Source organism: Myxine glutinosa, chromosome 6 (assembly GCF_964187855.1).
Source record: "Myxine glutinosa chromosome 6, kmMyxGlut1.1, whole genome shotgun sequence".
Taxonomy (NCBI): Eukaryota; Metazoa; Chordata; class Myxini; order Myxiniformes; family Myxinidae; genus Myxine; species Myxine glutinosa.
Genome location: NC_136266.1, coordinates 66,168,350 through 66,189,405, shown reverse-complemented (window position 1 = coordinate 66,189,405; position 21,056 = coordinate 66,168,350). Strand labels below are relative to the sequence as shown.

Below are 21,056 nucleotides of genomic sequence, written 5' to 3'. Positions count from 1 at the left end.
TGTCGAGAGCTCCATGTTCCTCCATCATTGGAATGGCTGGGATCATCATCATCGAGCAGTGTGAAGAAGAATATCAAAAATGTCATCGCTGATAAAACAGCTCCCAGATTGGGGCCCAGGCAGCGCAATTCGGTCCGCCATTGCATTTTGCATCCTCTGCTCGGTTGCTTGCAGCTTGTCGTCTTATTGAACTCGCCATAAACTTGGGCATGGTGAGCTTACACCACAGAGCATCCTTTGTCGTAGGGATTTTTCTCACCGACTGTGGCTCGTATTTTTCTCGGACGACTTCGCCGGTCTCCTGATTTACAGGCCTCTCGCAGAATAGCATCTGTTGCTGTTGAGAACATCTGGAAGAGATAAAGTGCTTTGAGACGCGCACGGCGCAGCCTTCGGCATGCTGGATCTATTTTGATATCAGCTGGGTGGCATCGACATTCCAGCACTGGCGATGTGTCTCCTGGCCTGTCTGTCCATCATTCGCCTGTTCCTATAAGTTGTAGGATGGCTGCAGCCTCGCTGTATAGGCCTATCAGACCGCTCGCTGACCCGTCCTTGCCTTTTCCCCCTCATTTTCCAAAACGTCTTGCATCGAAGCCTTTTCCTGCAAGGTGGTCGCTCATTTTTGATCTCTTGTTGTTCAAGAACAAAAACTGGTGCTGCAGGCGCATTTTGACGAAGTATCCCAGCGAACACAACACCGTTGGGCCAACGTTGGCATTTGGTCAATTGGTCGCAAGCGCATTGTTGACGTCGGGGTAACGTTGCCTATTGGTTGCGATTGCGACGTCTATTTTCCAACGTTGGCCTGACGTTGCCTATTGGTTGCATTTGCGACGTCTATTTTCCAACGTTGGCCTGACGTTGCCTATTGGTTGCATTTGCGACGTCTATTTTCCAACGTTGGCCTGACGTTGCCTATTGGTTGCGATTGCGACGTCTATTTTCCAACGTTGGCCTGACTGTCCATTGGTTGCATTTGCGACGTCTATTTTCCAACGTTGGCCTGACGTTGCCTATTGGTTGCGATTGCGACGTCTATTTTCCAACGTTGGCCTGACGTTGTCCATTGGTTGCATTTGTGACGTCTATTTTCCAACGTTGGCCTGACGTTGCCTATTGGTTGCATTTGCGACGTTTATTTTCCAACGTTGGCCTAACGTTGCCTATTGGTTGCAATTGCGACGTCTATTTTCCAACGTTGGCCTGACATTGTCCATTGGTTGCATTTGCGACGTTTATTCTCCAACGTTGGCCTGACGTTGCCTATTGGTTGCAATTGCGACGTCTATTTTCCAACGTTGGCCTGACGTTGCCTATTGGTTGCATTTGCGACGTCTATTTTCCAACGTTGGCCTGACGTTGCCTATTGGTTGCATTTGCGACGTCTATTTTCCAACGTTGGCCTGACGTTGCCTATTGGTTGCATTTGCGACGTCTATTTTCCAACGTTGGCCTGACGTTGCCTATTGGTTGCATTTGCGACGTCTATTTTCCAACGTTGGCCTGACGTTGCCTATTGGTTGCGATTGCGACGTCTATTTTCCAACGTTGGCCTGACTGTCCATTGGTTGCATTTGCGACGTCTATTTTCCAACGTTGGCCTGACGTTGCCTATTGGTTGCGATTGCGACATTTATTTTCCAACGTTGGCCTAACGTTGCCTATTGGTTGCGATTGCGACGTTTATTTCCCAACATCGGCCTGACATTGTCCATTGGTTGCATTTGCGACGTCTATTTTCCAACATCGGCCTAACGTTGCCTATTGGTTGCGATTGCGACGTCTATTTCCCAACGTTGGCCTGACGTTGCCTATTGGTTGCGATTGCGACGTTTATTTTCCAACGTTGGCCTAACGTTGCCTATTGGTTGCGATTGCGACGTCTATTTTCCAACGTCGGCCTAACGGTGTTGTGTTAGCTGGGTATGTAACTGAAATTTTATGGAAGGCCGATCAACCAATCCCCTAACTACAGTAAATTATAATTAAAATCCTGCCATTCCGTGAAACAGAATCTTCTGAGAGAGTCTGTTCGCCCATGACAAATCGTAATGGTCTCCTTAGCTGAGAAGCAACACTGGACTGTTGCAGAATGCTGAAGGTCACGGTACAGGTATTTTGCATTTGTCCCAAGTTGTTGGTAGGCACTCTCCTGCTGTTTTCAAATCGCACGGTCTGATCTTTCAGGTACACCGACAAACACTGTCAGCCCAGACACCCAGCTTGATATCCTTTCAGATGATGGCATATCATCCACTGATGGATGCATGTGATGTGTGGGGAGGGAATCCCACCCATACTAAATTGAATGTGAGTGTCCACCCTATTGCTGCTCACATCACTGAAGTGCTCCGTAAGGAGCAACGATGGTGCATCTTTCACCTGCACATAGCTGAAGTCTATGTTCCACTTGTAGTGGAAAGAGGACACCGGCCTCATTAATTCGAGGGACAACGTTTGGCCACTGATTGTATTATTTCTGCAAGCCTGACTGTGCTGCTGATGCAGTGCCCCCTGTCATGGAGGAATCATTTTTGTAACGTATCCATAGTGTCGGCGATGCAATACTTGTTCTATGAAAGACACATTGGATCTTTGACGTCCACAAAGACCAATGATGGCCGATTACCTAGTTTTCCCCAACGAATGTCACAACCGCCAGATGGCGCACTCATTGCACCTGCTCCAAGGTGTGTGTGCGACCAGGGGAAGTTTCCATAGTTACCGCTTCCAAGCTGCAATTGCAAGTCAAAGTTTTCTGAAATCCTGATTAAGAGATTGAATTCCGGTTACACCTGTACAGACCATCTTGTTTTCACCTGTACAGAGCCACTTGTCCTCAAACGTCGTTTCATTTTTGCAACATAACACTTGTTTCTTCCTTGGTGGTGTATCGTATGCGGCCTGTGGCTGCTGGTTGCATCATTCCTGGAAGCACGGCTGTGCCACTGATGCAGTTCCCCCAATTACCAGTAAGCTGGTACCCATTTTTCCGACCTCAAAAGGATGGCAGGCTGAGTCAACCCACCTGGTGTTATTTCAACGGCATGACAGGGGCTCAAACTCAGGACCCTAATATCTCATTCCAATGCGTTTTCCTGTCTCCCTCTCATTTACTTTTAAAATCTCGTTTACTCCCCCACCCTTTGCCTACGTTGATTCTGCAATTCTGATTCTGATTCTGCAACTAAACTGGACATCAGCTCACATGACAAAAAAAACATGCCCTGCTGCTCTTGCACTTCCTCTTTCTGCTGTTCCCCCTATCATTTGCCATAGGTCATCTTCCATCTGCTTGGAAGTTAGCCACATCACCGCCTTGAATAAACAAGGTGAAAAAACCGATCCCCTTAGCCACAGACCGATTAGCTTACTTCCGATCATCAGCAGGGTCATGTAATCCATCATCGCAGTCCATGTGAAATCCTTCCTTTTCTCTAACTGCCTCATCTCAGATCATCAATTTGGATTCAGACCAGGTCACTCCACCTTGGATGTGCTGCTTGTACTCACCCAATAATGGATGGAGGCCCTCACTGTCAGACCTGAGATCAGGGCTGTCTTTCTGGACATACACTGCATGGCCAAAAGTATGTGGACACCCCTTCTAATTAGTGGATTCGGCTATTTCAGCCACACCCATTGCTGACAGGTATACTGTACATAATCAAGTACACAGCCATGCAATCTCCATAGACAAACATTGGCAGTAGAATGGGCCGTACTGAAGAGCTCAGTGACTTTCAACGTGGCACCATCATAGGATGCCACCTTTCCAACAAGTCAGTTGCAAAGCCTATGATAGGCACACAAGCCTAAGATCACCATGCGCAATGCCAAGTGTCAGCTGGAGTGGTGTAAAGCTCGTCGCAATTGTACTCTGGAGCAGTGGAAACGCGTTCTCTGGACTCTTCACCATCTGTCAGTCTGCCGGACTAATCTGGGTTTGGTGGATGCCAGGAGAACGCTACCTGCCCGAATGCATAGTGCTAACTCTAAAGTTTGGTGAAGAGGAATAATGGTCTGGTGCTGTTTTTCATGGTTCGGGCTCGGCCCCTGAGTTCTCGTGAAGGGAAATCATAACGCTACAGCATACAATGACATTCGAGACGATTGTGTGCTTCCAACTTTGTGGTAACAGTTTGGGGAAGGCCCTTTCCTGTTTCAGCATGACAATGCCCCCGTGCAGAAAGTGAAGTCCATCCAGAAATGGTTTGTCGAGATCGGTGTGGAAGAACTTGACTGGCCTGCACAGAGCCCTGACCTCAACCCCATCGAACACCTTTGGGATGAATTGGAACTCCGACTGCGAGCCAGGCCTAATCGCCCAACATCAGTGCCCGACCTCACTAATGCTCTTGTGGCGGAATGAAAGCAAATCCCCGCAGCAATGTTCCAACATCCAGTGTAAGGCCTTCGCAGAAGAAGCTGTTATAGCAGAAAATGGGGACCAACTCCATATTAATGCACATGATTTTGGAATGATATGTTCGATGAGCACATACGGGTGTGATGTTCGGGTGTCCACATACTTTTGGCTATGTAGTGTATCTGGAGCTTTCAATTATACTCTTGTGCACCGCCCTCCTCTACAAATTCTCTACCTATGGCATCCAAGGCCAACTCCACACATGGCTTACTGACTTCCTCTACTCTCATAGCCAACATGTGGCTCTCAATGCACTCCTTTCATCTCATCTTCCTGTCAAGGCTGGAGTGACTGAAGGTGGTTTTCTGGACCCAGTCGTATGCCTAATCTTCATCAACAATCTCTCTGACTCTGGAAAAATCTTTATCTCTTTGCTGATGACCCCACCATCTGCGGTGACATCCGTCATACTTAGATAGGCAGGCCGCATCCTCTTCCCTCTTTGCAGACCTTTATATATTCCAAGTGTTTGACCAGCTCATGATTCTGTCTTTCAATCCTGACACACACACTCCACTTCCCCTACCCCCACCCTCCTCTCTTTCTCTTCTGGTCCTCACCATCAGCCATTATCTCTTTCTTGGGGCAATGTATCTAAGTTTGACTCCAAAGCCAGTCGCCCACTTGGAATGTTTCTCACTCTCATTCTTCCCTCTAGGGCAACAAGGCAGCTGTTCACAACCATCTCAGGTGTCATGATCCCCCATCCACAACCATGATCTTTCCTCTCCCCCAGTAACCTTCCCACCTTCCCCAAGTCCACCTCTTTCTGGGTTTCCAGTTTTTCCTTCCATTTTTGTGATTGGGTTTTTGCGGATTTATCTATCTAGCTAATCCACTCTGTGTGGTCGCTTTGCCCTCATTCTTCTCCACATCTCTTATATCTCCTAGTTTCCCTCTAGTTTGTCCATCAACCCTACTGTTATTATCCAACCCCCACCCCTTCTCTTTCTACTCTTCTTTTCACTCTGTTGTGTCCTGCTCCGCTCTTGTTCCAGCTCTTTCACGAGTCCCAGAATGTATACAAAAAGAAAACTTTAAAAACGGAATGGTTACATGTTTCTCATTATCAACTTTCCCACTTTCCATCCTTACATAGGGAAATTGCGCCATTCATAGCAACTGAATTTCTCAGTAATTAGCAGGCAAAAAGCAGGGTTTCCCAATAATTGGTTCACTTTGTCTTTGTTTGTCCACAAACGTTCGTGTATTATTGAGGAACAACTTGATTTCACTTGAATGTTATATTTACCTCCGCCACCCAAGGTGGACGCAGGTTGTTTTCACTCCTGTCTCTTTGTCGTTTGTTTGTTTGTCTCTCTGTGAGCAGGATATCTCAACTCATGGACGGATTTGGATGAAACTTAGGGAGTGTCTGCCAAGGAGGAATTTCTTCGATTCTGGTCAAGATCCGGCTCCGGATCTAAGAAAAAAAAAAAAATTCAAGAGATTCTTCACCATTGAATGATGGGGCCAAAAACGGTATGTACATATATAGATAGCATGGTCTTGAAAAACGTTGTGGATGGATTATGACAAAACTTGGTGGATGAGTTGGGTATGTGACGAGAAGAAGCTGATGAGATTTTAGTTCAGGTCCAGATCCAGATCCCATTTATCAGTGGGATACAGAACCTAAACGTTTTTGCTTGGCGGAGGTATGCTCTCTACCGAGTGCCGTTCTAGTTTCTCTTGTGAACCAAACAAACAAGACCTCTAGTCTAACAAGTAGCCGTGCTATTTAGCTGGGCTTGTTTGATACTTTAGTTGAAGAGAATAGTATGACTTGGGTGGGGATAGCAGTTAGCAAATAATGTATTTTTTTTTTCAATAAATTCCACATTCCCGTGCCACCTTCAGTCGAACGCCGGGCATTGACAGCAGGTTCGTGAAGGACTTGGACAAAAACGTACCCAGTGTGAATGTTGCTATATCCAGTCCATGGCGAAACTCCGCAAATGTCACGGATGGAAGCCCTTACGTCGTTTCCTCATTCCGCTTTAACTCAATTCTTCTTCTTCTTCATTCCAAACAGCATCGTTCATCATTCCAATCGCAAATTAATGCTATAGTTTTAATATATCAAAATATAGTGTTAAACCGCCATTGTATTGAGATATTATCAAACCAGTGAACCTTTATTATCTGTTCACTTCCGGATTCAGGAGCAAGGTCCATGCCGATCGTATTTCAAAATCATAATTGAATTGAGCAATTTCTGGAACCTCCTACCTACCTTACGACACCTGCCTGGACACCAACACTTTTTCCTTTTAGTAAAATATGCAACTGTAATGGTTACTAAACACTGTCCCCCTGTCATGTGACCAAATCCTCAGTTCTGATTGGACGTTTGTGAGGGACATACATAAATACATACACCGGACAGGACAGCAAACAAACGCTGTTCCAGATGGCATTTCCCTATAGGCTATGCGGTAAAAATGTATATTTATAACGGCCCTCATCCCATACAACTCCCTATTTCACCTGGTCTGTTGTGTAGAGGCACATCCCTTTCACCCTCTAAAATGCGAATAATAGAAAATATCATCATTTTAAACTTACCCTGTGCATTGACAAGCCTTCCCATTGGTTAAAAAAAAAGACCTTCCCATCAGTTAAGAATCACCCAAACCAGATACACTATCTCCCTATGGCAAGTCTGCTTGGATGTTGGGAATGATGGCATCATCTTTCCAATAGCAGACGTCCATTAAATATATCACCGAGCCTGCCATGTTGGCACGAGGCAATCTCCGCAAGGTTAAAAGTTCAATCACTGAAGCAGGAATGATTGGGAAAGTCAGACAGAAAGCGCTGTACACAGGCCTTGCACAGGCCTACATCGTCAGTTTTTGCAGTACCGGTATGGGCCGCAATATATCAACTTTTTGGGTGATTTTATCGGAACGTTTTCCAAGTGTTTTGTTGTATAGAGGCACATCTCTTTCTCTCAGGTGCATTTCCAAGTATTTTCACTTAGTTTAGAAGCTTTGTGAGCCATTTTAGGTAACAATCATTATCAGGCACGCGTTATATTCGGTTTGAATTCAAACCCAGCTATAAATTCTCATCCTGGTGTTTCACAGCTATGTTGATTACCGACAGTATTGCATTAGCAGAGTTGTTGGAATATATAAAAGAAGCAAGGATGGAAGGATGGATGAACATGCCCGTTTCCAAACTTTGTGATCTTAGTTGACTATTTATACTCCACTTGACTCAAGCAACTCTACAGTTGATGTAACCAGTCGGCTTCGTAGCACAGCACTCAAGGACCCCAATTTGTGTGCACCTTCCACATTTTACATTTCATAACAATGGCGTTAGGTACGTGTTACCTTTTCTTTCCTCCAGGATCTAAGGCTCGTAATGGAGCTGCCACACACAAATCTCACACACATGAAAGAACATACAGACAATTACACGAGACACAACATAGGACTGTTAGACGAGACAAACACAGCAACTGAGCTTGGGGGAAGTGACGTCACTTCCCTTGGCACTCTGGATACCAGCGACTACACAACAATGGTGCCGCCTTTCTCACCGCACTCAGCTGAGCATTTCCGAAGGAGGAATTTCCTCTTCCCCATGGAAGCCAATCTATGCAGATCCTTTTAAATGCTGGACGTCAAGCAAGGAGGCAACACATACCATTTTGAAAGTCTTGGGTGTGATTTAGCTGGAGTCTGAACCGTCAACCTCCCAGTCTCGAAACCATGCAGTGGCTAATCAGTCCAACTCCTTGACCGTTCAGTTGGCATGATTCCAAGAACCCCTAACCTTAACAACCCGCTCTAATGTTACACCACCGAGTCAGTGGCTATATCACTTTCACAGTGATATTAGCACTGCTTTGCAGATGACATGGTGAAGACCATGATAAAGAAGCCATCATTCTGGCCAAATCAGCTAAGATTGGCCCAAGGGATATACTGTACAGTATTTCATCTACAAGACATTCGCCAGTTCACTTGGGTGTGACTGCTAGAGTGCTAGAGTCACCACTGCCACTGTCAATATTATCCTAAATTATCCATTGTCAATATGGCGCCCACCATAGGCCAACTCTTACAAGAGTTTAACAGACACTCAAATCATGGTGCACGCATATCCCATGAGTTAGGCTTTCCATGAAAGTTTGCTGCAGCCAATTGACACATGGTTGTGTTCGCCGTGGCAATCTTACTTAAGCAAGGACCCATGGGTGTCATTTGGCACTGTCAGAGTTTTACGTTACATTCTCATGCATGAAATTTGAGCGACTATTGGACCAATGAAATCTGTGTGCCTGCCAACGTTCCACATACATCCAGCCTGGCTACATGACAATATCATTTTCATCTGTAGGTAAGAAAACAGCCTGAAACACTTGGAAGTCCTCTGACGATTTAACAAGTTGGTGCCTGAAGAATCGGTTGCTGCTCTGAAATGCTATATAACGTAGTGTATGACAGAAGCAGCTGTTCTACCTTCAGAGGATGAATGATTGCTCCCATTCCACAGACAAAAGCAACTCTTGAACTGTACACTAGGCAAACAACAGATCAAGTTGGACATGTTTGGGGAGGGGCATTGACTGAAAAAGAAGGAGAAGAACCACTCCTTTAGCATCTTCACATTTATAGGGCTGCCAAGGCAGTTTTCCATTGGCTATGGAGCACAATCCTGCATGGGTCGCCATTCCGAATTCCGATGCAGGATACCCGAATGGCTAATTCTTCCCAGTAACCTGGTACTCATTTTGCCGACCTAGGAAAGATGACAGGCTGAATCGTTCCACCTGGTGTTATCTCATGGCACGACAGGGGCTTAAACTCAGGATCCTAAGATCTTAAGCCAGCCACCTTAACCGTTAAGCCAACACCAGGCTTCATTCATTGACGCTAGCTCCCAAATACTCCATCGCTCAGCGACTCATGGGGATGGACCGGCTCTGAGGAATGGAAACCACTGTGCACCACACCTCCTGAAGCTAGTGCTTCCTACCATGAACCTCTGTTGAAGCTGCAAGAGAAGACCAAGGCACACTGCGAATACGTGAAAGCATCTCCGCAGTCCATGGCTTTTTTTTTTTTTTAATATACTGAATCGAGGCTCGTGAAAGAGCTAACATTTATTCCACAAACAAATCAACCAGACAAACAAAACATACAAAAAGAGGGAGCGGAAGACAAGATGGGGAGAGGAGGGGAAGCACACAACCACAACACCTGAGAGCAGGGAGAAGCGCGGGAGGGAGACGGCCTGGGGGGAGGAGGCGTGGGAAGGGGGGGGGGGAAGGGGGGGTCTCTTCAAGATATGTCGAGGATGCTGTGAAGCTGCAGCTCTTAAGAGCATTGGGCCTACAAGCAGTAGCACAATCGTATACAATTGTATTACACTGTTATATTGTTATATTTGGTGTTCTATTATTGCGAAGAATGTAATCAATCCATGGATATTACTGCAACAAAGTTGACACGCTCCACAATGATCTTGGACAACCATAAGCTGTGTGCGCGATGGCCCCATCGACACTGGATCTAAACGGTGCTGATTCTGCCTTGGCTTTATGAGCAGGACACAGTGGTCAATATGAACTTATGGAAAAATTCCCTGATTTAAGGACAAATGACACCAGTAATGGCAGACTGCTCAAAAGTGCATTCTTTGGAGCTCCTGGGCCTCATAGGAAAGCACAACCTGTCCTACACAGATCATAATTGCTGAGCTGGCTTCCCAAGTCAGCTGCCATCTTGACATTATCCACAGAGCCAAGCCTTGCGTTTCTCAGCTATCATCAGCTCATAAATGCTGTGCAAGGCCTTCATTAGAAATTCTGTGGAATATGGCTCTCCTCTCTTGCCTGGTGTGGCTGCTTCCAATATTTCCCGAATCGAATCAAAGATGCTCCAAGTTATTGGCATTTTTCAACTGGAGGCTGCATCTTATAGTTTTCTCTTGTCTCACCACAGGCCTGATCGTGGCCTTCCTGCTTTTCACGCCACACTTCTGTTCTGGCTTCACTCATCCTCTCCCCTGTTGTCAACCCCTTATGGTTCCAAGAACCCATAACTTGAACGCCCCTCTTTATAGTCTACAAGATTGAGGCTCATCGTTCCTGTTGTTACAGCCTGCAGTTTTAATAAAGTTTGTCCAAAAGTTTTCAAAGTAAAATACGAAAAAAAAAATTAGTTGCTTTTATGACAAAGCTTGCTAATAACCAGATATAATACGGGACATTCAAAATAACCTAATCTGTCCCCAGAATGCTCGGTGAGCATGCGCACGATAAGGATTGTTTCCTACAATAGCTCACAAAGCTTCTCAAAGAAGCCGAAAATACCTCGAAACGTACCTGAGAGAAAGCTAGGGTGTGCCTCTGCACAATGGAATTGGAGGAATATACCGTAATTACCGTATCTGGTTTGAGTTCTTCTGAACAAAGTTAAGCAGTTCATATCTTGGGATTTTGAATATGCAGGGTAAGTTTAAAAAATCATAATTTTTACTATTAATCAAGTTTGGGTGCAGGGAAGAAATGTATGCTGTGAGGGCTGTTATATATTGTTTAGTTCTGGAGTCACGAGAAATGACAGTAGATTTTTGCATCTATTGCTAAAAGGAGAAGTGTGCATGCTGCTGCTCGCTTGTCCACAAGAAATGATCGGAACTTGACACCTCTCATCCACTGATATTGCTCCTATTTCTGTACATTTTCACGAGTCCGACTTGCATCCAGGAACACAACAATTATGGTTAACCATTTTGAACTTGTCGCTCTTGTTTAAATGATGAAAATTACGTTTGAGAAATTATTTGAATCACATATTTTGAGCTTGCAGCAGCAGGTTAAAAGTGGCAAGCAGAACCGAGTCACTGAAAACACACACAGTGCATGTACGAAAGGACTCGTTAGCATTCATACATCATTTTGAAAGTCCAATATTGGTCAACACATCTGTGCAGAACACCCATCACCAATGTGCAGAATCCTTAGGTTGAAGTGTCTCTTTATCATGGCGGTTGGGTAAGTTAGCAAACTACGTCACTTTCATCACGGTACTAGAAAGTGATAAAAAAAGAGGGAAGTAATTTTGGATTACCCTTTTATTTATCACAAGTCAGATTTACAAGCTTATTACAAAGAGCACCGACGTGCCCTCTAGGGACCGGCACCCCGTACTGAGACCCTGGAGGCCCGTGGCACTCCCGGACAGCAGCGAGTTTCAGCTTCAGCGATAACGCGACGAAGTGCTTACAAACACACCCTGTGAGCAGACCAGAGCAAGGCTGTAAGAGCCTCATTTAACGCAAATATGTGAAGGTTGTGGAAGTCACGGGCACATGGCGGCTGCACTCGTGTCCAACACCAAGGGCTTGGTGGACCTCTTCTGGATGGATTCCCCAACATACATACAGCTAAAAGCATTTTGATGCAAATGGCAACGTTTTTTTGGGTTCACCAGCCTCTTCCTGTGAACCACTTTTTTGTTGAAGAACAAACTTGAACAGAACATAAACCTTTTGAGAAAAAAAAAAAAAACTTAAACAGGGCAAAGTAAAATATGTAAACGTTGGTGAAACAAGGTGAAATGTTTCCAGGTTGTGAACAATACTTTGGCACAACTTAAACCACAATGCAATGCCGTGAGCACAACTTGACCGTCCGGTTGAAAGTGGGACGAGGACAGTAATAATGACCAGATCTGTGTGCAAGAAACTTTCACTTTACATTTGTATGAAGAAACACACAATGAATGTCAGAGAACTCCACACCGGTTTGGGAAGGCCTGCATGAGTGGACTGTGAAGCACTTGGCCTCAAATATGTGTTTGGCCACCGGACCGATCCTTTCTTCATACTTTAGAATAGGAAACGACCTTTGTAAGAGATGAGACCATTATAACCAAACTAAAAGGCAATCATTGTTTGTCACTTACACTTGTCGTTGATGTTGCAAAGAGAAAAATCAAAATGATTCCTTTACAGCTCGGTGCATTTGTATAAAAGTACATGTTTTGGTAACCCCCTCTCCCCCTTCCCCTCCCCAAAAAGGCATGCCAAATGATATCAAATACAGCAATAAAAAAGGGTTAATTGTACAAGGAACAATAGAATTGGCCACAAAAGACAGCACCGGCATCTGCGAAATGCGAACCTGTTGCCATTTTAGGATTTGGTGACGCCTAAGCCTGCATTTTGTTTGAGCGTAGGAATAAATGTGCAGTGGCGCACACCTTTCCTTCCACATGCTAGATCCAAAATAGTGCACCTTTCGACACTACGGCAGACCCTGATATCACGTCGATTTTATAACTTTACAAATATCCCCATTGTCCAAATCAATGGCCTAGTTGGCCTTAAGATCCTAGAAATGGCCTGGAGGTGTATTGTGCACAAAGAGGTGGCAGTTACCTGCCAATAAGCAACATATTACAAAATGTTTATGTCCCAAATAAAAAAACAACTACAAGTTCTTTAAAAATAATATCCAATGGTAGGTCTTGAACTGCACACTGCAGGCGTCTGTCATGGTGAAGAATTTCACAATGGTGAAGCTTCCCTCCAGCATTCGACAGAATCCTTACCCTCACAATTTTTCCAGGTCTGACTTTTAACCTCGAACTCTGATGCCCCATTCCAGACCGACAACCAAGGAACGTAGCTTGGAATCCAAATGGAATGCACCTCGATTGGTTCAAAATGGTGGGGCGAGCGGGGCAACGGGAACACAGCCTCCGATCTCCTGTGCCTTGCTGCCCTCCGCCGGCCTCGGGGGGAAGGTGGCGTCAGCCGTAGATGTGGGTGGAATGTTCGTCTTGCACGGTGATGGTGTGTCGGTCTCTGCCTCATCAGAGTTCTCAAGCATCTCTTGGATAAGCGGTGGCATTGAACCGGGCAATTCCATCTTCAGTGTTATTACACGCTCTGAGCCTGTGGACATCAAAAATGAGAGGGAGAGACCAATCATTCATGAACTTAGTGAACTTCAGTTTCTCAAACATAACACTTCAACCTCTGTTACATCCTCCATTGCACCAACATTTTACCGGCCTAACCTTTTGCGCTTATTCCACGCAGGTCCGTGATTTTCATGAGAATCTTGGGGAACATGTGCGGCTTGTCCGGTCGACGGCGACGTGCATAAACCTTTAGTGCCTCAAGCAGGGGCTCCTGCAACTGCTCCACCTTCTCAGGCTCCTCCAGATCCGGGCGGTCTGTGGACAAAGTGGAGGTCTGTGACATACCCAACCTCACTGTTGGTTGGAAAGTGCAATAGCTCTTGCATTTGTTGATAGGCAATCATTTGTCACTTTTGCATTTGCACATTTGTTGTTGCAAAACATGTGAGCAATTTGACAAGTTTTATATTATTTTGGGCCTGGAGTCGTTGGTGTTGTTGGTTACCCCTTCGTATCCGAAGAATCATGCTGTTCACATTAAACATGTGAACTATCTGGTCAATTAGTTGATAGTGTAGGAGCTGCTGCACAAACAGAAATCACACTCTAATATAGCAAGCAGTGTAACCTGAGTCAAGGAACATACAAGAAGACCAAACGACAAACTACCTGCTGTGCAGATATGGAATAATTGTAATTTACGAAGGGTGCTGGCGATAACTCGCCTACTTTTTGTGAAGGGTATTGTGGGGTCTTTCATGTCCACCAGTGATCAATGCTGGCAGATTAATCCTGCAGCTCAAGATCCATCCGATGGATGGCGCACGCATTGATGCCTCGTCCTGTATGTGAAACAACAGGGTGGGGATTTATAGCTGGGTGGGGATTCAACCCAGGCTAGACAGTTCAGAGATGAGAGGAGCACATGTGCAGGAAGTATCCCATAAAAAAAAGCTGACAAACATTTTTTTGAAAATTATATACTTGTTCATAGCCAATAAGAACCTGTCTGAAGGTTTTGGTTTGCAATTTTGGTCAACCTTTTATAATTGCATATGCATTTGGCAACCACCACTGGCCAACTTGGAGTGTTACACTGGCCAAGGTGCTACACACTGAGGATACCTTAATGACATCATCATAGGTGATTATGAGAAAGACAAATGCCTTCCTAGAAAACCCTTTTTGATTCTCATCAGTGTAAAATAAATAGCACCTGTTTCTTTTATCAGCTGATCATGACCTCACAAAGTATTCCGAGATCTGCAACGTGACGTTTGACTCGCAAGTCTAACATTAAATAATTACTCCAGAAAGACTTTACAAATATCCCCATTGTCCAAATCAATGGCCTAGTTGGCCTTAAGATCCTAGAAATGGCCTGGAGGTGTATTGTGCACCCTCATATCTCCTGCGACCAATCTCTACAGGTGCAATGCCTTAAAAACACCTGATCATGGACTGGTGTAGGTGTTGTAGTCCTGTTCTGGACAAACCACATATGCAAGATGATTATCATAGTTGTTGTTGTTGTATAGCCCGAACAGTTCTCTTTAATAAGCCCACAGCACAGAGACAGCCGATCGATCTCACAGGAGCAACCCAGAGATCCCCCACATCAAGGATGGTGTACGCCGCCTTCACAAAGTCAGGGCCACGACAGAGTTAGAGGGAGAGACAAGTGGGAAAGGACTGGTCTATGGGGACCGATTGGCACTCTGACCGTGACCGCGCTGCCCTGACGAATCCTGGCAGCAGGGAAGAATGGGAAAAATTTGGCCCCCGACCTGTGTTGAGGGGACTGGGGGTGGGGGGGAGGCGGTGGTACAACCACCAGGTAATGTTGTGATTACCATAGTAAAGAGGCCAGCTAGGCCTCATCATTCCTTTCAGGAATTTACCCTTCTGGCCAAATATGTCACACACATTCAAGGAGCATACCTTCATGAGGATGGAATTTCCATACACATCTACCTCTCCATTCCACCATACTGTCATCCCTTAAACTTATCAACAATCTTTACGATCACTGACTCTTCCAGTCAATATGCACCTGGTCCTAAGTATAACCTTCTATCACTTTGTTGTTTCGCCCTCAAGTACTTGGCCTCAACATCTGTATGAAAATAAATGAGCAGAACCTGATTGAACAATCAGAGGGTGGATCACAGGTATGAGTACAATCCATTTTTGTTCCATTTCACTTCACAATTACCTATCTTGTTTCCAATCTTATGAGTCATACATGGGTCAAACTTCCAATATGCTTTAAAAAATAAAACTTGTTTCCCTCCTTGCCTTTTGTCCAGCTCTTCTATGAGCCCCGACCATCATTTCAGGGGGTTGGGGGTGGTGGAGGGGAGGGGAGGAATCATGTTGGAAAGACTTTTACGAAATAAAACCTCAGAGTACCCCAAAACAATTCCTAAAACTTACCGCCTGTGATGAGGCAGATGGCACAGAGGAGACCAGCCTCGGTATCATCCATAGCAAGCGGGAGAAGTTGGCTGGCGAAGGTGAACACCAGGTCGGTGAGCGGGCCAAATCCCGCGTTGTGCATTTGGGTCCGGTTCAGTGTGAGGCCATCCGAAAATGTCATGGTATCTTGCTCGGGCGTGTACCGCAAACATATTCGCAGTATCTAGGGAAATGAGCAGGAAAGTCACGATGGAATCTTCAACAGGAGCTGAACCAGTTTAACCCTTTCTCACCCCCTCCCTCCAAGATAAATGACATTTCCTCCCATGTTTAACATTACTAGGGCATGCCCGTACTATATCTATATCTAAAATTATATCCCCCCCTCTATTTACATGAAATGGTTTGGTCCATGAAATGTTTTGGTTCATTCGCAACGCCAAAGCGAACGGCGAACGCTTTACATGAAATGGTTTGGTGCATGAAATGTTTTGGTCCATTCGCAACGCCAAAGCGAACGGCGAACGGCTTGCGAGTACAGTGACAATCCCCCCGGGGTTTTTATTAGTTTTAAAACATAGTTTAACGCCAACATAGCGCCAACATAGTTTGCAAACGTGAAATAAATGAATACGCTCTCAAATGTGCCATCCGAGGCAGAGTGTGTCCGCCACGTTCGGCACACGCGATAGCTCGCTGCTCTCTGATTGGTTGAATCGTTTTTTGGACATAGCTCGGTAAGTAATTGTCCGATTAATATGAAACCTTGAAAAGGCACATCCTCGGGTCCCCAGCAATATACCTGGCAAGTTTAAAGTATATCGGACCCGTGGTTGTCGAGAAACAGCGGTCACAGACAAACAAACGTACAAACGTACAAACAAACAAACACACAGAGATTACTGGAATTATAGATAGATAAGGCGGAATTGAAACAGGCTTCATGTTTCAGATTTTTTTTCTTGCCAACCAGACATTTTATTCCATAATGATTTGAATTTGCAACCTCAACACACAAAGCATACCGTTTATCGGGTAATTCCCTCACCGACACAACTGCGATCCATCACCATTCAAACTGTTTGACTGAACTTCAGAGGAACCGTGGCAGTAAGTTTGACTGGAACTCCACACCAGCCCTCACCCCTCAAGCACCCAACCAAACCCGATATCAGGACACATGTCATCATCATCTCTGCTTCCTCCTCCTCTGGTACCTACATCTCGCACCACATCCCCTCCCTAATGCAGAGGACAAATTGATACCACAACTGGACAAGCATCACCATGCTAGTTTGCTAGACCAGGCATTTACACAACAAACCAGTTGCTCGCGATTGGAAATAGGACCGCCCAGTGTTCCGCCCCATGCAGTGCCCCGTGCTGACCACACACCAGAATGGCAGGTTGAGCCAGGCCCAACTGACCTCAAATCGAATTTAGAGCAGGACAGCTCTGAGGCAAACACTACAAACATAACTATTGTGCCCACAAGCCTTACTTCATTGAACGGGGCGGTAGGAAAAGGCTCGTGACAACAATCATGTGTCGAGAGGCTCTCGAAACTGTTCTTCCAAATGTGGGTGGTTTGTCCTTGTGCTGGAAAAAGCATTTCTAAAGCTCGAGTCGAGAGAGAACAAGCTTTCAGAAAACATGGAACTTAATGAGGAGGAGGAGGTGTGGCTGGTGTAGGAGAGAGAGAGAGAGAGGGGGAGAGCAAGAGAGAGAGGGAGAGGGGGAGAGCAAGAGAGAGAGGGAGAGGGGGCGAGCGAGAGAGAGGGGGAGAGCGAGAGAGCGAGAGAGATGAGCTCTCTCTCGCTCTCTCTCGCGAGAGAGAGAGCGAGCGAGAGCGAGAGAGAGAGAGAGAGAGAGACAGAGAGAGAGCGAGAGAGAGACAGAGAGAAACAGAGAGAGAGAGACAGAGAGAGAGAGAGAATGGCATTTGAATCACATTGGATACTGATCATGTCGGCCTTCAGCGCGTCGAGTTAGCACAGTGACCGTGCCGCAGGTTGGGTGGGTGAGGGGTCCATCATCCCGGGGATGGGTTGGCCTCTTGACATCGGCTGGCCAAGCGGAAATGCCAGCAACGGCTCAAGCGAGGTGGATTAAGCACATGCAAGGCCTGAAGAGAGCCTCGCACCACATCGGCAGATTAACAGTGCAATGACCCGCTCTCCCTCACCTCTTTTTGTTTGTCAGTTGTCGGTTGCTTTGCTCCTTTTCTGTTTCATCCCTGCTGCGTGTGCAGTTTGTTCAACCCAGGTTCCCTTCTCTGACTCCGCTTGATCTCACCCTCACTTATACTATGCGGTCGGTGTTTCCCCGTTTCCATTTTGTTCCTTTCCATTCTGTTCTATCTCTTCCACGAGCCTCGACCACGTATACCAAAAACAAGCTGTAGCAAGTAACGGTGTGGGCTTGGAAATAACGATAAAAAGAGCAAATGTACAGAACAAAATCATTCCCAAAGGGGTTGTAACGCTTTCTGATGAGAAATGCCCCAATTCACGAATACACATTGCTATCAAAACATGACATTTCAACAGCTGACCTTTCCTGGCAGAGAGGAAATAAAAAATGATACAGAAAAATGAAAAACGAAGCTTGTCGGGGGGTAAAGGGTTATGGAGGGAGAGGAGGGTGAAATGGTGGGAGAACCAAGACAAATGAGGTAATGATTGAAGAATGAAAGTTGTCGTATTCATCGGAGCAGGACGAATAAACTGCTATTTAAAAGGGCAATAGTTTTCCACTAGCAGGGACCCACGGAAATTCCGTCCAATCTACAATTTGACTTCAAGTCCTCAAATTCCCCCTCCGGCCAACCCCAACTTCCCACCGCAAGTCCACCAACCCCTCTCTCATGACTCTCTATCCTACCCTACCCCTTTCTTCTTCAATTCCTTAACACCCCCCATCCAAACCTCAAGTCCTCATCCACCCATCTCAATTCCCTGCTCCATCCCCCACCCAACTCTATGTTCTCCCCCTTCTCCTTTCTTCTTCAAGTCCTCAATTCTCCCCCACCCCTAAACCTTAAGTCTGCAACACCCCCCCCCCCACCCTCAACCAATGCCAAGCCCACAATGCACCTCTCAATGCCATGTCTTCAACCCCACTCCCAATCAAGTTATCAACCCGCCCCCCCCTCCCCAAAGCCTCAACCTCCCTCTCCCTCTCCCTCTCCCAACCCTCTGTCTGCTCTCTGCCCTACCACTCTAACTCTGTCCCTCACCCCCTTTTCTTCTTCAAGTCCTCAATTTCACTCCTCCTCCCAAACCCGAAGTTGTCCACCACCCCCCCCAACGCCCCTCCCAATGCCTCAACCTCCCTATCCCAACTCTTTAACCCCCCCTCTCCCAGAATATTAACATCTCTCTCCCAACTCTGTCCCTCTCCCACACCTACGCACAACTCCTTGTTGTCCCCGCCCCTTTCTTCCTGTTCTTAGCAACATTACACAAGGAACTTTGGCGCAGGAGGAGGCCATTCGGAAAACAATCATTTCATTTCATTTCATTCCTTTTATTGTCCACTTGAGACATCAGGTTTTTTCATCCACTGACAAATACAATTTAAAAAGCGTGCTGAATGATTTACACATTAGCATTAAACCAATTATTTGAATTAGACAACAATGATAGTCTAAAACGACAGGAGCACGAAGGCAAATACCTGAAAGATTAAAACATGCCTGCGTTGTTACTTCCACCACCAAAGGTGGACAGAGGATGTTTTCACACCTGTCTGTCTGTTTGTCTGTATCTGTGAGCAGGATATCTCAAAAGGTTATGGGCGGACTCAGATGACATTTGGTGGACAGGTTGTGTGTATGACAAGGATGAATCGATTCGATTTTGGTGAAGATCTGGATCCGGATACAATAATTTTTAAGGTGATTCTTCAACATTGAGAGTTAGGGCCAAAAACGATACATGGCGTTGTGGACGAGTTATGACAAAACAAGGTGGATGAGTTGGGTAGGTGACCCAAACGAGCCGATCAGAGCTTGGTTCAGGCCCCGATGCAGATCCACCCTAGCAGTGGATACAAAACGCAAACTGTTCATACCTGGTGGAGGTATTCGCTCTATCGAGTGCTGTTCTCGTTGTTCCCGTTCGTTCAAAGCAATGTTAAAAGTAAATAATGACAAAATGTTATATTCACAATCTCTTCCCATTGCTAATAACATTCTTGTTCTCATTTGTTAGGAACAATGTTAAGAGTAAATGGAAAGCACGTTTAATTCACAATCTCACAAGATTACGTCATCTCGAGATTCTTCGGTAAAAAAATAGTGGTTAGGTAAGCTAAAAATAAATAATCAAAAACTTAAGGTCATTAGAAATTCCATCTTCTTTCCTGGAAGTCCTTGCAGTGTCCGTATGTTTTATACCTCTCCCACCTCCCCCCAAGCCCTCTCCCTCCCACAGATCTCTCGATGTCCCTGCTCTCAAATGTTGTGTTTGAGTCCTTCGCGCTCTCTCCCCATCTTGTCTACCGCTCCCCTTATTTTGTGTTTTATGTGTCGGTTTGACTTTTTGTGTGATTAATGTTCGCTCTTTCACGAGCCTCGATCTTGTACACAAAAAAAAAATAAAAATAAAAAAAATAAATAAATAAATAACTAAATTCGTAATGGGAAAAAATAATATGCAGCTGGAACTCCGAAAACAAAGACCTTTATAATGAAATGGGTTTTATGGTCCTGGGTCGAGTAGTTTCAAGAGAAAATCGTCAGATAAACAGAGAAACAAACAAACAGAATAAGCGTGTTATTATAGGATCATGGCCAATTTTAATTTATTGATTTTAGCTCTTGCATGAGCCTCGATTGAACCACCTTTGGAGGCCATTTTTCCCCACAGAGCCATGAGCCTCGATTCTGCATACAAAAAAAAAACGTTGAAATAATCGATTTGCAATTGAGCTGAGGAAAACCAATGGATGGACTTTTGGACGCAGATAAATGAGAGGATGTTTGCTGATGATCGGCAGGACTATGGCCCCCATGCACACACACAGCGCCACCTTCTGAAGGCAGGACTGATGATAAGGTAGCATCAAGGTCGTTGGTGCTGAAGGTAGTGCCCTGGCCTTAAGATCCCCCAAAGAACTCGCGCTTCTTGGCTCATGGCTCATGACGTGCTATCTTTACGGTTGACGTTAACGACAAGCGAAGGCTTTAAAGTGCTGGAGTCTTGCTTGATACAATTTGTATAATCTGATGGGTTACGTCGCGATGAATGGGATATTCAGAAGTCATCCACCGTACCTGACAGAATGGTCCACATTTGCCTTCACGAACC

At 45.5% G+C, this 21,056-nt stretch overlaps 1 protein-coding gene across 7 annotated transcripts in view; it reads right to left on the bottom strand.

Moving 5' to 3' along the window:
* Positions 1–11,512: 11,512 nt before the first annotated feature.
* The window catches only part of LOC137429903 (retinoic acid receptor beta), a 219,176-nt gene continuing 209,632 nt past the window's right edge, over positions 11,513–21,056 (bottom strand). For all 7 annotated transcript variants that reach the window (XM_068120260.2, XM_068120259.2, XM_078779954.1 and 4 more), the window contains 3 exons: positions 15,763–15,967; positions 13,483–13,641; positions 11,513–13,357 (listed from right to left, as the gene is read on the bottom strand). In XM_068120260.2, coding sequence (XP_067976361.2) covers positions 13,122–13,357; positions 13,483–13,641; positions 15,763–15,967 — 600 coding nt within the window. In that variant the 3' untranslated portion in view covers positions 11,513–13,121. The remainder of the gene's footprint in view (positions 13,358–13,482; positions 13,642–15,762; positions 15,968–21,056) is intronic.